This window comes from Mesoplodon mirus, assembly GCF_964341445.2.
Source record: "Mesoplodon mirus genome assembly, chromosome: 7".
Classification (NCBI taxonomy): domain Eukaryota; kingdom Metazoa; phylum Chordata; class Mammalia; order Artiodactyla; family Ziphiidae; genus Mesoplodon; species Mesoplodon mirus.
In genome coordinates, this window is record NC_138983.1 from 5,828,857 (window position 1) to 5,847,330 (window position 18,474).

An 18,474-nucleotide genomic window follows, 5' to 3' on the forward strand; every position below is an offset into this window, starting at 1 on the left:
TCTAGCCTTTCAAATGTATATGCAATTATTTTAACTAGTTTTACATCAGATGTATGAAAATAATTAAGTCACTGGGCCAGAAGGATAGGAACTGATCCATTCTCGGCATCTGAACCTGGAGGCAGGTCTCCTAGTTTGACAGTTCTGTTAAGAGAGTCCACCTCCAAAGACAGCCAATTATCCTGACTTAAGAAGCAAAACAGAACTGAGTAATGATTTTCTGTCAGTTTACACTAATGCAACCAAAGCTGTCTGCCTCGAGTTGTTCTTTTTCTTCCAGGAACAGTAATGGTCAGCCAGCAAAATGTTTCAGCAGCCTGAAGAATAATTTTTTACCTTATCCCTTTTCGGCCACTGTACAATAGGGACTCCAGTGAGGGCTAACTTGGGATCACTGTTGGCAAGCTCCTCCAGCAAAATCTAAGGGTAAGATAGGAGAGAAGAGGGGAAAAAAGGACATAGTGAACAGAGAGCCAACCACTCCTAACAGCATCCAGACTTAGCCTCAGTCCCCCTAAGCACCAAGGTGAAGGGCAGGCTGGCAACTGTCTACAATTTCCCTTCATATAGAGAGAGACTCACTGCAAAACAAATCGAAGATGGAAAAGAACTCAAACGAGTGCAGTACTCTCAAGACTTCAAAGTTACCTTTGCTTCCAACCCCGTACTTGTGCACTTACCGTAACCACTTATGTCACCACTGTGACAAGTGCTGTCACACAGTTCTGTATATGACAGTAAACCTTTACCTCACCCCATTACTCTTCTACACAAGTTAACAAGTATTATCATGTATTTAAATATTGCCTTCATTTTGCAGATGTTATTGGCAAAGTGGCAAAAAAAAAAAAAGGATTGGCTAATACTGAATTAATAATAGGCACAGCAGGGTCTCAATGTCTTGATTCAACCCCGGGCTGTGTTCTTCTAAGGCTGATTACAGAAATCTCAATCTCAAATCTCTTTCTCTCTCACACACACACAGACACACACACAGAGTTATTTGCCTTTATTCCCATAAAGGGGGGCAGGAACTACCTTAGGGGCAATAGTTCCCATGACTTTAGTCAGTCTAGTTTGAGACGACTTCAGGTACAGTTCTACAGTAAGAAACTGCCACTCAAGTGAGTCACACCGGTTGAGTGTTATTTTGAAACAAATCTTTTACGTTTTAGACAGAAATTTCTGAGTCCCAAACCGTCTACAGCAGAACGAAATCCCTCCTCATCTGACCTTATGAGCCCTAAAGCAGTGGCAACTGCAAAAAAACACAAATCCAGAAGACAAGTTACACAATTTCCTTCTGGTTGCTTTAGGTGTATACAGGATATTAACTGTTTCAGGGAAAAGTAAACTTTGATCCTGGACAGGCCAGCATGCCTGGGCCATTTTTAATAATAATTCTCATAATCCTGTGGGGTCTGTGCCTAGAGACCAGGACTTTTTGAAGCATGAGGCATTTCTCTACCAAGTTTTTTCATCCTTAACCTAAGGATCATGCCCCAAATTCAGAGTTGGGACTCAGAAAGACCCTTTAACTCATACCCATGAAGCTCCTCCACGATGATCCCCTTTGCCAAATCTCCAGATGCCTCTCACACTCCCCCAAACTGATTTCATTTGCAGACGTTTTATTTACTTCGAGTTGCTATGGCACCCTATTCTGGAGCCTCCTCTTAGCACCACACTGCGTGGGGGTGAAGAGGCGGGGTGCAGTGCCACGTGGGACTAGGCTCTGGTACGGGCTCCTAATCTCCCCAGGGTGAAAAATTCAGGTCCATTCAAAATGTGTGCTAGGGAGTGCACGGCTCGGCTCCCCTCCCCCACTTCGCACTGCCGAGGAGTAGGACTCTGCCCATTTCCTCTGCCTGCGAGCACTGAGCTGTCCACAAACAGGGACTTTCCACTTTCAGCAAAACAGACTACACAGAAAGATCCGCAATTGTTTAAGAGTAGAAAAGGAACCTAACTATTCACCAAAAGCAGTCTACCTGCAAGACTTCTGTGGGGGACAAGGAAGGGTCGGTGGAGAAACTGTGTCTGTGTTGGGGTGCGGGGCGGGTGGAGGGGGGCAGCTATTCACACATACGCGACTCAGTTACTAGGGTCTGTGTGGGTGTGGAGGGAAATGCAGATTTCCTTCCAAGCCTTATTTCACCGGGGCCATACGACCAAGCACGTCCTGCCTTCATCAAAAAAGGCAGACTCCAGCTGAGGCCCTTCAAGAAACCATATAAAGAAGCCACCACCCTTCACCAGAGGGGGTTTGGGACAGGGAGCGGGGGTGGAGTGCGGAAAGGCTGACGCCTATCTAGGCTCCTGGCATTCGAGAGAATGTTCAAGCACAAGCCCACACCCGACACAGCCCAGGAAGGGGAAGAGAACCGCGGGCGCCTGAGTAGAGAAGGGGAAAAGATCCCCAAAAGCCACACGACCCAATGTGAAAGCACATCCCAGCAGGAGAGGGACAAGCGCAGTGACGGCACAACCAGCACCTCGGCACTGTCCCGGACTCGCTCGGCAGGCACTGCACCAAGACAAAGTCCCCACAGTTACATACACCCCGAACCAGAGAGGGCTTGCCGCCCGCCTGCCTGACCTTGCGTTTCTCGTCGCTCTGGAGCTGCCGAGGCTCTTGGTTGAAGTTTCCCCAGCGTCTTTGTTTTGCTTTCTGTACTGGAAGTTGTGCTGAAGGACTTAGGTTTTCTGCCTCTAGGAAAAATCCCAATTTGCTTGAAACTCCTGAAATCTCCCAGAGCAGCTAAGGCAGGACAGCCGGGCTGACCCCTTCCGGTTACCCAGAGGGAGCGGCGTGCCGTGCTCTAAGCCCCTTCTCGAGCCCTGCAGCTCAGCCGCGGCTTCCTGTGACTGCGAACAATGCTGCTGCGTCACCCACATGCAGCTCCCAGAAATGCTTTGCAACGGAAGATGGCAGGAGGGGAGCCGAGCTCGAGTGAGCGAGCCAGCAGAGGGCCCAGCGTCCTGCGGCAGAGTCAGGAGGGGGTGTGCTGGGTAGGCGCTCTCTGCCCAGCGATTGGAGGAGAGCCCGCCGGGGAGGTGAGCCGGCCACGCCCCGCCTTCTCCCTCCCACCGTCACCGCAAGAGGAGAACCCAGGGCCGGCCCCCAGGGCTCTCGCTGGCTGACTTCGGAAGGCGCCAGCAAAGGCAAGGCTTTAACCCATTCCAAGTCTGGTCCCGCGTTCGTCCTTGCCTCGGTCCACACCCTTCCCCTCAGGGTCACCTCTTATGGTCACGGCCGCTGCTCTATGGCTGCACACACCGATCTCTCCCCAGTCTCAGGCAGACAGCGAGTCGCCCGAAGTTCAGCCTCTGCAGCTGAGCCAGGCCCCGGAGCTGAGCTCCTCTGGAGTTACCTTCGCTCCCTGAACAACCGGCCTGCTTCACTTGCCCCTCCCCCAGCCCAGAATCCAGAACCAGCCCACGTTCCCAGAAAAACCTTCAGAATGACACATTTCAACCAATACTGAGAGGTATTCAATACAATACGTCTGTTTAATATCAGCTACTTCCACAACAGATCCTAGCCTCTGCTCACCACCCGGGGAGCCTCCCACATGAGAGAACCGCCTGGGCAGCTCTGCTGGCAGTTCCCTCGTGACCAAGTCAGACCAGCTGAGGTACAATCTCAGGTCAAGGAGCTTTACTCTCCTACCTCTCCTACCTCGGAACCAGGCACAGGGAACCAGGGGAAGCGCAGCTGCCAACTCCACGCCTGCCAGTCTCCTGGGACCCTGCCCCTTGGACCACCCCACCCTCAGGACACCAGCACGCCCGCACATCTCCTATGCCTATGCCAGTTGTCTGTTCGGCCTGCCTCTTTCTTGACATTCCCTGGATGAAGCAGCCAGCCTCACATCCTGTCAGACACCTTCATGCCACTTCTGACGGCCACTCGAGTGACACGTGTCACCCAGTCTCCACACACCAATCCACGGTCACCGTTAAGCTCAGACAGAATGAGCACTCTCTCAGGCTACAGTGTCCCATACATTGGGGCCAGATTTATGTAATTTTTAGACTCTAATAAACGTAACTTGGCTTTTTGGGAAATGACAGAAGCTGCTTTGAAATAAACATCTCAGGCCACTGAGAACCTAGCTCCTAACCACTGGAAACATGCTTATTTGTTCTAGCTTATTCCAGGACAGTTGTTTCAGTGAGTTTCTGGTGCAGTCAATGGCCTAATAGGCTCTCTGGGGCCTGGGGCTTTGGATGCCTGGCTCTGCATATTTTAATTTTTACAGTAGTTTACCAAGGAAAAGAAGGGCCTTTCGTGCTCTTCTGTGGAGCTCTTCCTGGAAATGTCTGAACGGTCATTCTAATCCTAAACCTCATTTGCACTTTATCTTAAGACTCAGAGACCCTGTGTAATTAGTCTTAATCACTGGACTGCCTGGGAAGTCCCTAGCCTATTATGTTAGAAAAACCTTCCTTAACAGGTGTGAGAGGTCTTCTTGGAAAATGCTTGTTTTGGTCTTAGTGTTATCTAACCTAGAGGGATGATGAAGTATGCACAAATACTTGAGAAACAAGTTACTCCAAAACAAAACAAAACACAAGTTCAAGTTGTAGCAAGCAGAAATTCTAAAGGCCACCGGAAAAGGACAAAAACCAGACAGGGCACTAGGAAACTCACTCCAGGTAAGTTTTCAAATCACACATTAAACAAGACCTAATTTTTTTCTCTTATTAATTCAGAATAAAAGATAGGCAACAAAGATGAGAATAAGAATATAACATTATATAATACAGGAATATAATGAAAATATTTTAAAATAACTATCTATTTTAACCTAATCTATATGCCTTGGAGCTGAGTTATTTAAAACTTTTTAGTCAGTAAGAATATGTGGATTATTAAAAAATATCTTGTCGGTAAAAATTGCAAATGAAGTTTTATTTATACAAGTTCTTTTTTTTCCTCCTCATCTGGCTTAATGGACTAAGTTCTAATTACACTGGGTCCTCTATCAGCTCTTCTCTTTATTAGTGTCAGAATCACTCCCAAAGTGTCAGATGAAGGAAATTTCTGATTAGTGTTTCTGTATTTATTCACAACCGTAACTCTGCTTCAGTCCCATCATACTCCTGGGATGGAGCTTAGTGCAAATTTTTACATCACAGTTACAAAATAAAATGTTAGAATCTTAGATCAGAGCAGCAGTAGCCAATTGTACTACAAAGAAAAAATTTCAAATTTATAAATTGAGAGCTTTCATCATTTAGATAATGTAGTAATCAATCTGTATCATCTAATAGGAAAGTTTATTAACTGGTAAATTAAAAAGACTGGCACCTCCTTCCCTTAGAACAGAATCGACCACCCGCCCCTCAGTGTCATGCCCAGCATCTGTAAACCTAGAAGGCACTTACTTTCTCAGCCCACTTAAAAAGCCTGCTCCACCACTGGACTGTAAGCCCCCTGAGGGTTTGGTCCATAGTATGTTCGCATATTTATACCAACTCTAAGCCTGGTTCCTGGCAGAGAGTAGGCAGGCATTATTCACATTAGTGGAATAAGTGAATTTCATAGATTTGTAACAGTTAATTTTTTTCTGTAATAATGATACTGTTTATTAAGTACTTTACTAACATTATCATTAATTTTCACAACATCCCCACTGAGGTAGATGTTATTTTACAGAGGAGAAAACATGCTTTTATAGATCTAGTATCCTGCCCAAAAGTCACATGTTTGCCAAGCTTATCAAAATGTTTTAGAGAAAATAGGAAAGTAGAAAAATATTCAATAACACTGAAATTGTTTCATTAAGTGATATATTAAAAGCTTCTTTATATAACACACACACACACACACACACACACACACAAAGAGCTCCTTTATTACCAAATTAAACACAAACAGAACAGTAAAGTCTGATTAAAAATTCAGTCTTCCAGCCGACTCCCACCATCTTTTGCTATGACGCACTGTCAGCGGTTGATATGCCCCCCTCCAGCCCTGCTGTAATGCACATACAAACAAAGACACTTTTTCTTACATTAATGGGACTGCACTATACATACCGCTCCAGGTCCTGCCTCTTTATTCAACATTTCTCAAGGACATGGCCTCTCAATTTTAGATTAGGAGCCAAGGTTACTCACACCCCTCCCAAATAGGACTTTACACATGCTCATTACTTTCCCCTGAACTCTGCCAATAAATCAAAACTTTTTAATGCCTCATTTTCCATCTAATTCCCTTCAAACTCTGTACTCTATGATCTTTCTTCAACACTGTAGGACATTTTAGAATCTTCAGAGCCCTTTTACCACATCAGTAAAATTGACTTTTCTCTCAGGGAATAGGTAATTACGGATGTCTCGAGATATCCACCAATTTTCCTCTCATCTCTTCTCCTAGTTATTTGTGAGAGTCCTATGGGCTACAACAAGAAACAACCCCTCTCTCTGCAGGAGGAGGGCTTGCTTTTGTCCTCTGCTGCAGAGTAGGCTTCTGTGCTACCACAGCACCAAGTTCTCTAGCACTGCAGTCTCCAGCTGGGCAGTGATTCGGCACCCACGCCATCCAATGTTTTTTTTTTCCTTTTTGGTGATGCTTAGATTCTCGAAGTACTTAAGCCATAAACTCAGTGTTATCTAAAGCTCAGATTAAATATAACTGGTCAAATGTAGGAATAATCCATTGGATCTTAAGTGAAACTACCTGCAGAACTGGGTTCTAAATCTTTTGTCTTCTGTTATCAGCTACATTTTGACTATGGTATTGGGTAAACAAAAGAAGGGAGAATTCAAACGCTGTCAGTCTATGCAGTCATCCTACTGGGCCACGCGTTCCTCATGCTCTGGTCTTTATGCCACCCTGTCTTAGTGAGCAATGGCAGCCGATTCTCCATGATTCCTGATAAACAGGAAGCTCTCTCTAGACACTTTTCACAGTGTTAAGAGTTCTCTTTAGATGGCTCTTCTTAACTCATTCCCTTTCTTGCTGCCTCCTTTTACTCTGCTTAACATTTGACACAAATCTTTCTACATTTCCCCCTACCACTCTGCCTCTGCAAATATCCTTATTTAACTACATTAGTTAAGGGAGTTTGTGTATTTCTATCATGACATTTGACCTGTACAACTGGCTAGTGAATTATAATATGACTTCCTACAACTGGATTCAATGAAATCAAATCCATCTATAGACATCCTTTAGGATTAAAAAGATATTTTTCTTTTTCATGAATTAGAAATACAGATTCCCCAGGCCACAAGAACGTTAGTGAGAGATAAACTTACAAATCTTTCTTCTTAGGGTTCCTAAAGGCAATTATACAAGTTAATAAGTCGCCAAAGTCACTACTTAATGTTTCCTACATGCATCCATGATGGAACAGCTACACGAAAAAAGAAACTTCTGGGGAGTTCCCTAGTGGCCTAGTGGTTAGGATTCCAGGCTTCCACTGCCGTGACCTGGGGTCAATCACTGGTCAGGGAACTGAGATCGTGAAAGCCTCACAGCGCGGCCAAAAAAAGGAGAAACGTCTGTAGAAAAAAAGATGATGTTACACTCAAACTCTCAGGAAAACATAATTATACATGTCCCATCACAATGGAAAAGAAAAAATGTAAGTGCCCTTTGTTCACTCAGGGATGGGAAGTGAGTTTGGGAACTGGTTTGTGAGTCTGGAAAAGTAGGCTAAGTTTGTTTTGCTGCACATTAATCATTACAGATATAGGACCACACCCACCTGGAACTTTATTTCCTCCCATAAATACAAGCCACAATGATAACCACCTGCCTTGTCTAGAACAGCTTTATAAAACCAAACTACAAAACCAACTGTCCAGCTTCTATCACTATGGAGAGGACCAACCTCACTAGGGTAGCACCCCTTTTAGTCTCTTAAAGTTTTCACCATTTCACTGATGCATAAACAGTAAGATATAATTAAAATGTCAATCGAAGAAAGAAAAAATTAAAAAATTTAAAAGTCTAGGTCCTATCTCAGTCTTTGGAATTCTTTCCTGAGGTACCTGGCAGAAGGTAGGGAGCACCTCAGCTGGTTGGTTAGTGGTGGCCAAGGGAAAACTTGAATCAGGAATCAGGAATGGAAAAGATGGACTATGAGATATTTCGCCCACCTTCCTTAAGGTCACTAAAATTATTCCTTGTAAATTCTTCTGTGGCTTAAAACAATCTATATGACAGGTCTGAAAAATAACACTTACTATAAATGGTGAACTAGCTTTCTAATACACATACCCATGCCCTGCATCCAAGACATAATTCCAAACAGTCTTTTTGGTGTTCATATTAATGGGTGTGTGTGTGTGTGTGTGTGTGTGTGTCTGCGCCAGGTGGCATGTGGGATCTTAGTTCTTTGACCAGGGATCGAACCCATGTCCCCCTGCAGTGGCAGCACAGAGTCTTAACCACTAGACCACCAGGGAAGTCCCCAATGTTTATGTATAAGGAAAGATTTAATAGAACTCTCTCCAGTTCAGACAGCTCAAATCTGGATTCCTTAACAACAAACTCATTTCTTTGAGACCAATATATGAGGGGTGGGCTGGGCTTTGAAGATACTACTGCTTGGAGACTTACTGAGAAAGAAGAAAAATATACAACAAGAAGAAACTTGATATAGCAATAGGATGAATTGTTTAAAATGACACTTTTCTCAAAAGTTGCCCCAATGTATTTAAGTCTTAATACTACATAAATTTGAAGCTAAATATGTTAAACATGCTCAACATAACCCAACATTTCCATTTCTTTCCTCTAAATCTGCTTGGGGTAAGACTGCTAGAGATTGTTATTGGCCACTTTTGTTCTGAAATAGGCCTCTTTATCTTAGTGTAACTTAAGTTCAAAGTAACATTTCTTAATACAAACATTTTCTCGGGCTCTTCCTTTTTTTAGGGTCAGCCTGAAATCAGCATTTTTAGGACTAGATTTAAGTCCTAACTGAACGTACAAATGTTAGTATTTTCATAACAGGGACCTAACCTCATTCTAGGAATTGAAACACTGTAACTAACACACACACACACACACACACACACACACACGCACGCACGCACGCACACACACACACCCTTCTTTCTCGCTCAACCAAGATTACCCAAACCTCCTAAATATTCTCTCAGAATCCATAAACTAAATGCTCTAGCCAAATCAATAGCCATGATGCAAAATAACCAACCCTTACCTTTACATCAGCAATGAGAGCATCTTCGTCTTCTATCCCTGTAGGGACACATTTCTTGTGCAGTGGCAGAGACTCCAATTTATCTACAAGGCAACGAAGGCCTTCAAGCTCAAAATGGGTCAGATGCACCTGTCGGTCCTTTCTGGGGCTACACTGGGGATCCCATACTTGGCCATTGTGGGAGCCCCTGCTAGAGTCAGAGGATGAGTCCCCAGACAAAGTTTTCTTCAGACTTGGAAGACTTCGGCAGGTTTTGCCCAGTCCATCATAATCCAGGTTAACCCCATTGGCTACAGGGCTAGTGAGGACAGAACGCCTGCTGCTCAAGCGCCGGGGTTCTCGATCTACTGCTTCCTCATCCCCATTTCCAGACTCCAACCCATTTAACTCCAAATCTGCCAGTATGAAGAGAAAATGCAGTAAGAACATGACACATGGCCATGTGATCGACAAGAGAAATAGGTAGTATGGGAAGGGTCTTGAGGTTATAAATGACAAAGCTGTCACATTTTAAAAATGGTCTTCCCTATTCCAACCCATTTGTCCACTGTTGAAAACCATTTAGAGGTAAAAATAGGATCCTGAGCTAGCAGGACAACTGAGGTAACAGTCAACTGGATTTTTTAAAGATTGGGAAGGGTGCAGTCTTTAAACTGTGTGCTAGAAATAAGTTACCTATGGAACTTGTTTCATAGCTGTAAACTTATTTAATAGCTGTAAATTAGTTTCAAGTTCAAACTTAATTTGGGTATTATGGGATTTCATTATCTTTTAAAAAAATAGTATGAAGCACATATATTTAAAAAGTAGTTTTGTTCAAAGTTTTCACCATAAAATTAAGCTTTGGAATTGAAATCTTAGCAACATGGCTAATAAAACAAAGTGAATATTTTTTAAAAGAAAGATTTTGATCATCAAAACAAAGTGAAAATAGAAGTTTTAATGAAAGAAGAATTTTAAAATGTTAACTGATCTTTTATTATGAAAGTAACACATGTTGACTATTAATAATTTAGAAAATACAGGAAGGTGCAAAGAAGTAAATAACTCATCCCATATCTCTCCACCCTTGGATAACAACTCAGTGTGATGTATCTTCTTTCCATCTTTTCCTATACATATGTGTATCACTATGACTTGATGTATTTTTTTTGTAAACCTTATAATTTATTTAATTAATTTATTAATTTATTTTTGGCTGCGTTGGGTCTTCATCGCTGCGCGTGGGCTTTTCTCTAGTTGCAACGAGCGGGGGCTGCTCTTCATTGCGGTGCGTGGGCGTCTCATTGCAGTGGCTTCTCTTGTTGCAGAGCACGGCTCTAGGGGCGCAGGCTTCAGTAGTTGTGGCTCGTGGGCTCTACAGCGCAGGCTCAGTAGTTGTAGCACATGGGCTCAGTAGTTGTGGCTCGTGGGCTCTACAGCGCAGGCTCAGTAGTTGTGGCACACGGGTTTAGTTGCTCTGTGGCATGTGGGATCTTCCCGGACCAGGGCTCGAACCCATGTCCCCTGCATTGGCAGGCGGATTCTTAACCACTGTGCCACCAGGGAAGCCCGACTTGATGTATTTTTAAACAAAATTAGGATCATGCTGTATGTACAATTCTGTATCTTGCTATGTATTGGTGAGCATGTTTCGGAAATGCTAAGGCAAAAAGTGTCTTGCTTGGATTGAAGACTCTCCATTAAATATATGACCACAGGATACTACAGTGTTGGCTCCTCTTTATTTTTAAGGCATGGAATAGCCTAAAAATGTATAACTGAAACTATCTTGACATCCAATAAAATATTTCTCTTGATAGAAGTTGGGGAAACATTAAAGCACAGAGGTTAAGAAAATACATTTTAGAATCTTACCAACATGGTTTAAGCTGTAGCTTTTCCCACTTATTAACTCTTAGATCATGAACAAGTTTCTTAATCTCCTTGAACCTTAATGTCCCCATTTGTAAAATATGCATAATAATACCTACACCTCACAGGTAATAATAACAACTTAATGTATATAAGCTGCTTAGTTTGATGCCTGGACTATAGTAAGAGTAATTATGACGATACGATCCTAGCTTTTATTGTGCCAAAGACCATTCTTTACACAATAAAACATTTTAGACAACTGATTACCCTTCTCTTTTTTTTGGTTGCGCTGTGTGGCTTGCGGGATCTTAGATCCCCCACCGAGGACTGAACCTGGGCCATGGCAGTGAATGTGCGGAGTCCTAACCACTGGACCACCAGGGAATTTCCAACTGATTACTTTCGTGAGGACTAAGTACTAACAACTCAGACAAAGATGAGATCCAGAATATTTCATTTAGCCCTAGTAATTTTTACATCTGGGCAGGAGGATTGGCTGTAACCGGTGTTCAACTTCAGTGAATGGATTTGGTACTTCTAAGTAGATAAGTAAAAAAAGACAAACTATAAAAACAGAACTACTGGACTTCCCTGGTGGCGCAGTGGTTAAGAATCTGCCTGCCAATGCAGGGGACAGGGGTTCGAGCCCTGGTCTGGGAAGACCCCACATGCTGTGGAGCAACTAAGCCTGTGCACCACAACCACTGAGCCTGCGCTCTAGAGCCCGCAAGCCACAACTACTGAGCCCACGTGCCACAACTACTGAAGCCTGAGTGCCTACAACCCGTGCTCTGCAACAAGAGAAGCCACCGCAACGAGAAGCCCGTGCGAAGAGTAGCCCCTGCTCGCCGCAATCAGAGAAAGCCCACACGCAGCCGTAAATAAGTTAATTAATTAAAAACAAAACAAAACTACTGAGCAACAGCCTACGGAATAGTCCCAGTCTCACCCTGAGTCCTGCAGAGTATCCTGGAAGTTCATGTAGGTGGAACACTTACCCATGCTCAGGGATTCTTTCTGAAACTCCTTAGTTAAGTGGGAACGGTTGGTTATGCAGTACACGTAGCGCTCCAACACGTACCAACACATCTCGTAGTAGAATGGGTAGCGGAACTTATTTGGGACCTACGCAGCAGAGAATGATGGGAGAATCAAGCTGATGACAATTCTCAAGGAAAGAGAGTAACAAACGATCACTGCAATAATTAGCCCGGGAAAAACACTCTCTAAGCAACCTGCAAACCTAAGTTGTCACGTGGAGCAAGAACTGAAGTGGATCCGTCAACGCAGAAAATGCTGGTCTTGGGGAATAATCACTAAAGATAAAAGGTACTTGGAAAGACCATTTAGAACTATCAAGAAGCTGTCCTGTTGCGTGGGAGAGCACCAAAAACAAGTTTCGAGACAGAGAGTAAAATCTTAGTAGGACACAATATACTTAATTGAGAAAATTATTTTAGGGTTCTTAGGATACAAAGGCATACCAACCACTCTTGCCCTTACTATGGTTTTACCCTGAACCAGAAGGCCATGAAACACAGAATATAATAGGAAATCAGGACATGAGATAAAGTTATATGTCTTTATTATGTCCTTACATATATGAAAGTATGATTAGAGATGCATTCTCAAGCTGTATCTACTCTAGGACATGAGACTGAGTACTTCCCCCACCATTAACTCTCAGCTTGCCTGTCTCATACATTGTAGTCTACCAAGATGGTATGTCCACAAATCAGGTTACTGCTCCACGTGGCCTAATCAATTGTTATCTTTAGTCTTCTTTCCAATTCTCCCCAAAAGTAGTTTGAAATTATTCCAGCTGAATTATAATAAAAATAATTGCCCTTTAGATCTACCATAGTCAAGGAAATGGCAAATCAGCATGGATCAACGAGTGAGAAAGATCAACCATGGGGACTATCCTAAATACAGCCATAACTCATTTTATTGTGCTTTTGCTTTACTGAGTTTTACAAATTGAAGGTTTGTAGCAACCCTGCACTGTCAAATGAAGGTTAGCATTTTTTTTAGCAATAAAGTATACTTTAATTAAGGTATCTATATTTTTTAAGACATAATGCTACTGTACACTAACAGACTACATATAATGTAAACATAACTTTTATATGCACTGGGAAACCAAAAAAATTCATGTGACTCAGTTTACTGCAATATTCGCTTTATCGCAGTGGTCTGGAACCAAATCTGCCATATCTCTGAGGTATGCCTGTATATTCTGCCCATCTTCTTTTAGAGAGGCCATCTCTCAAAAGGATAAGGCAAACAATACTTTTAGGATTGTTTTGAATATGTAACTCCTGAAAACGTTCCCATCTCCTTTCAAAGCTCCATGTCAGGTAGTCTTCCCCAATCAAGGAGACCCAGATGGGAGTCCCTTTTTCAAAACCCTTCACTAGGTCACAGGGCATCACTGTGGAATGAGGAGATCACTTTCCTCATTGCAAGGCAGGAGACACATGTACTTTTCATTAGCTTTAAAACGCAGTGGCTTCAGGCTCTGAATCTCGGTCTCTTATTGCCACTACGTCTTTAACAATTAGAAGAGGTTTATCCACCCTTATTTGAAAATCAAATTAATTTACTTCTGGTACAGTAGGAGGGAACACAAGAATTAACAGATACTTGATCCTCCCCAAATTAAACATAATATACTGGGCTTCTCTGCTCACCTTTTAAGTTTATTAACACTTTTCTGAAAGGTCTTTATTAAAAGTTCAGGACAACCCAAAATTCTAAAACCTCTGGGACTCTGTTGAGAGCAGAGTAATACTGACAGAAAATAAATAAATAAATAAAATATAAAATGGGCATTAAACTTTTGATTTTTCACTTGGAACTCAAGAGACTGTACTAATAATAGCCAAGACATCACACATCCAAACTGTGCCATTACATTTTACCTATGCTGCTAGACACCACAGAGCACAGCAGTTTCTAAGACTGGGTTAGAATGTTTTTGGAAGGAAAAATTTTAATACTCATTATAAAATTACTGAGCCTTTAAGAGCTATCAATAGAATAATTACCAACAATCAAGTTCAAATAGTATATTTCTACACTGGCATGGCAAAAGTAACTAAAACATTGTCTTAAATTTACAACACTTTATATTTCTTTCCTAAAGCATTCTCTATACATTCTCTTTTAAGTTAAATTCTGTAAGTTTATAGAAGTTAGTAACATAATAAACATAGGTCAGGTTGGTATTGGCAATGTAAAAGCTTGGTGTAGAAAGTAAAAAAAAAAAAAAAAAAAAAAAAGCTCTGTGTGTACATAGGTAGAGGACCCAATGAAATGTTATAGAAACACGGAAGGGTTCCTATTTGGAATGAAAGAATTAAGCCGTTCTTAGGAAAAATGGAATAATATAGCAGTTAGATACTGAAATTTGACATTTTCTGATAAACAAAGTCCAGGAAAATTAGATAGATAAATCAACATCAGTTATTACCAGTTTAACCGTCTGAAGGAAATTTTTCATGCACAGATAAGGTGCTCATTTTACCTATGCCATTGAATATATATTCTCTCTTTCTTCCCTCAAACTGAGCAAACAATTAAGCTATGGGTATAATAGCTATTTTTAGTCAAAAAAGGGAATGCTTTTTTAAAACATTTTCAGATTGAATCTTACAGCAGTGTAGGTGGTATTACCTCTTAGAATGACTTTGAGTTAAATAAGAGTATTTTACTCTGAAATTATGTAATTTTTCTCTTTTGAAACATTTTAACTACTTTTACTGTTACTATAACTTAAAACTTACTAAACTACTTACTGTTTTCTGTAGTTTCGTTACTTTTAACAAACAAGCAGAAGTTCACTTCTATAAAATTCATTTTAAAAGCACTGCATCCTCTCAGTTCTAACAGGGCAATCCCTGTAACTCCAACAATACCAATCTTATATCTTACGTATATATCTTACGTATAATATAATAGCTCCAACCAGAATAAATGTTTCAAAATAGGCACCAAAACGGTTAACTGATCATGTTCACAGTAGATTGGTCAGTGACTACTCCTTCTAAAAGTTGTGAATTCTTCATTAATGGTTATTTTTTGATTTTTGATTTTGAAAACTTTCAAATCCACCAAAAGGTATAAAGAGCAGTACCACTAAGACTTCCACAGAGTCTCCAAGATTCACCAGTTGTTAACATCACATTCTCAATGGCTGAGGTTGGGGTGGGAAGAAAACCTAACTAAGAGAGGGTTTTGTGACATGAGAAACATATGACATCAAATTTCAGTGTCCATAAATAAAATGTTATTTTATTTGAGCCATCCTCACTTATTTAAGTATTTCATTCTACAAGGCAGAGTTAAGTGCTTGTGACAGATACTGTATGGCCCACAAAGCCTAAAATATTTACTATCTGATCCTTTACAAAAAAAGTTTGCCAATTCTTGCCTTAAGGTATCCAATGCATGTAACTTTTCCCCTATATATCCAGAATGGTTTACCAGCTATGTAACATCCTATGGAAAACTGACAAAACAAGACACACAAATCATTTTCTATAGGGCTTAATTCTCTCACACAACCCCAGTTGAGAAAGGCAGTATACACATTTATATATTAAAGTACAACAGTTTGAGTGTTACATAGTAAGCAGAGTAAAGAAAGATGTAAGAAACGTCTTCAAATCCAATTATACATAGAGTTACTTACCCGTGTCCGATCTTCAATGTTGTATATTTTTAACTGCATGGGGATATTGAAGCTATGCAAAAAATTGCCTCCAAACACTAATGTGTCTGTAGGAGTATACACAGCATGAATCCAGCCTAGAAGAAAGGGAATGGAAGGCAGTGGCTGTAAGCACACATTGTAACATGGCTCTCTCAGAGCATTAGTACAAGACTTCTGGGATCACACTTTTTACTCTAATTCTGCCTCTTTTTGGCTGGTCAAGTTACTTAATCTCTTGCAGCCCCAATATCCTCTATAAAACCAGGATAAATTATACTTTATATGTGTGGTTGGTAAGCACTGAGAAAGTACATGTAAAGTGTTTATAACAAACTTTCAATAAATGGTGCTTGCATTTTTTGGAGCACCTAATATGAACCAGGCTTAGTACAAGAGAATTTACATGTACTGTCATTTACTCCTCCCAACAAAGTGAGATAGGGATTTAAATATTTGACCAAAGTAGTGTTAGCAGGTAAAGGCACAGTCAGAGTTCTGATGCCAGGTCTGTGACTCCAAAGTCTATGCTCCCTCTAAGTACTTATTTTGGAACTTAGTTACCTGATAAAAACTATTACTGATTTAGCACTCTAGCCTTCACAGCTAACCCTTAGCAGAGTAGGTAGCTCTTAATAGGGGGCTGTTTATCACCTGCAAAACAGGTCTTATCCCTAGGATTCTGAAGAGCTAGGGCTAATGTGGGGCTCAAACATGTAGATCTGAAAAGCCGCCACTGGCAATTCTGATACATACTCTTAGTGGAAAATCATAGACTTTAAAAAAGAAGATAAATTCTTGGCATCTACTCAGTAATGATAAGAAAGAACACGCCATTGTTTTCTGCCCACTCCAGCATCATAACCATTCTTGGTGTTGGTGGTAATCTATCAATTTATTTTTCTTTAAGAAAAGAAAGTGGCTAGAGTGGACAACCCACTTTTTTGCATCTTGCTTACCTGAGGGAATGACGAAGGTATAGCCCTGCTTGAGCTCAATGCGCTGGCAATCTGACACCCGGTCACCCAGAAAGATGTCTCCCTGTTTCCCTGACAGCAGCCAATTCTCGTACAGCTCCAGGTTGTGGGCTGTAGGGGGGATGAGCCAGAAGACCTGTGAGTTAAAAAACTTCAGTCTGTTAACAGCCATTGACATGACCCAGTCGTCTCCCTCAACTGATAAACAGGTACAAACTTAAGACCAACAGGTAGAAAAGAAATAAGCAATCCTCCCAGCCTACAGAACTTGACCATTTGGGAAATTCTAGAGGCCTCAAGGAAGTGAACCTTTTTTGTCCTCCACTTGATCAAACAGCATTAGGGCTTCCCTGGGGTTTGATTGTAGAACCCGGAACCTATACAGGACTCAGAGAGAAGGAGGGCATTTAGCTTGTCACCTAGGCAGTCCCTTATTTGCCCCTGGCTGGCAAATGGTCCTAAGAAGCACAGTAAGTTAGGTACAGTACCTTCAAAACACAGGCCTGAGTTGCTTTATTCCAAGGTAGTAACCAAGACTGAAAGGACAGAACTTAAGATACCACTTAAATGGATCCAAAGTAAACAAAATGACTCTGGATTTGGAGGTACAGCTGTTCTAGATTTGGCCCTCACATTTTAAAAGCATCATCTGTTTTCATTCCAGTTCTACTTTTCTCTCACAAATGCTTTCACTTCTTACGAGAAAAAAGGGTAACGGTAAGAGTGTAATACTATAAACCTCTGATATTAATTCTACATTTCCATTCTTACACAGCATTCAGAAGCACTCTGAGAAGCTGGAACAAAGGTCTTTATGAATGAGGATAATCTTTCAAAATCTATTTATATCCTCTGACAGGACTTAAAGGCTTCTTATGGCTACATTTCAGACCAATGCCTCTATATAGGGAAAAGTGGTTTGGATCTCAATTTGTTGATTTCATTGTGAATCTATCCACAATTTGTGTTTCCTTCTACTACTTTATTATACTTCCACGTAGAGAAATTATCCTGTCCTCCTAAAACCAGTTCCTTGCCTTCATTTGGAGAATTCTGTTTTGGGAATCTAGAAACAGGACCAGTGAGATGTACTAAGTAGTGGTGCCAATACTGGTAAAATGAGAATGGACCAGATGAATAGTAATTCCTACTGGACTCTAGCCAAGAGGTCAACTTAATCTACAATTCTCTCCAGATACGAGTGGGGACAATCCCCTAACAGACTCGTTTCCAGGGTATATGAAGCATGCATGAACTGAAGGAAACTCATATAACCAGCTTCAGATTTCAACCCCCATCACAACTATGACCGTACCTTTCCCCCTTGATGGATGTGATACCAAACAGAGGTACCACCAAAGTCCACATGGAAGTCAGTATAGCAGCCTCGAACACTCATCAGACAGTACCTGACCCAAAAAAAGCAGTAGCATTAGCGCACTGACGAGAAAAAGAGGACTTTTCTCACCACAATGCCACACTCTCCCCTTGTGTACTCCACTCCCTCTATTTTACACCTAATAAACTCCCAGTCGGTGAGAGGAATGCAATCTCAAGCCATTATATTATCAGAAGATACTTTTTTTTGTCTTTATGTCATCATGGGCTATGGTGCTCTTACATACACTCTTCCCTTTGGAACTAAAGTCTACTCTTTAAATAATTCACCTTTTTGACCACTTGGGACCCAGAGCAAGGTTCCAAAGGGAGGAACCATTTCTTGCTATCACTTTGGTGT

The 18,474-nt window shown here is 41.6% G+C and overlaps 1 protein-coding gene across 3 annotated transcripts in view; it reads right to left on the reverse strand.

The window, feature by feature from the left end:
- KDM2A (lysine demethylase 2A) overlaps positions 1–18,474 on the reverse strand; it is a 104,201-nt gene that overhangs the window by 13,724 nt on the left and 72,003 nt on the right. For all 3 annotated transcript variants that reach the window (XM_082628265.1, XM_082628266.1, XM_082628264.1), the window contains exons 8-13: positions 18,052–18,145; positions 16,719–16,872; positions 15,742–15,857; positions 12,044–12,170; positions 9,189–9,583; positions 337–420 (exon numbers count right to left, since the gene is read on the reverse strand). In XM_082628265.1, the coding sequence (XP_082484391.1) occupies positions 337–420; positions 9,189–9,583; positions 12,044–12,170; positions 15,742–15,857; positions 16,719–16,872; positions 18,052–18,145 (970 nt within the window). The remainder of the gene's footprint in view (positions 1–336; positions 421–9,188; positions 9,584–12,043; positions 12,171–15,741; positions 15,858–16,718; positions 16,873–18,051; positions 18,146–18,474) is intronic.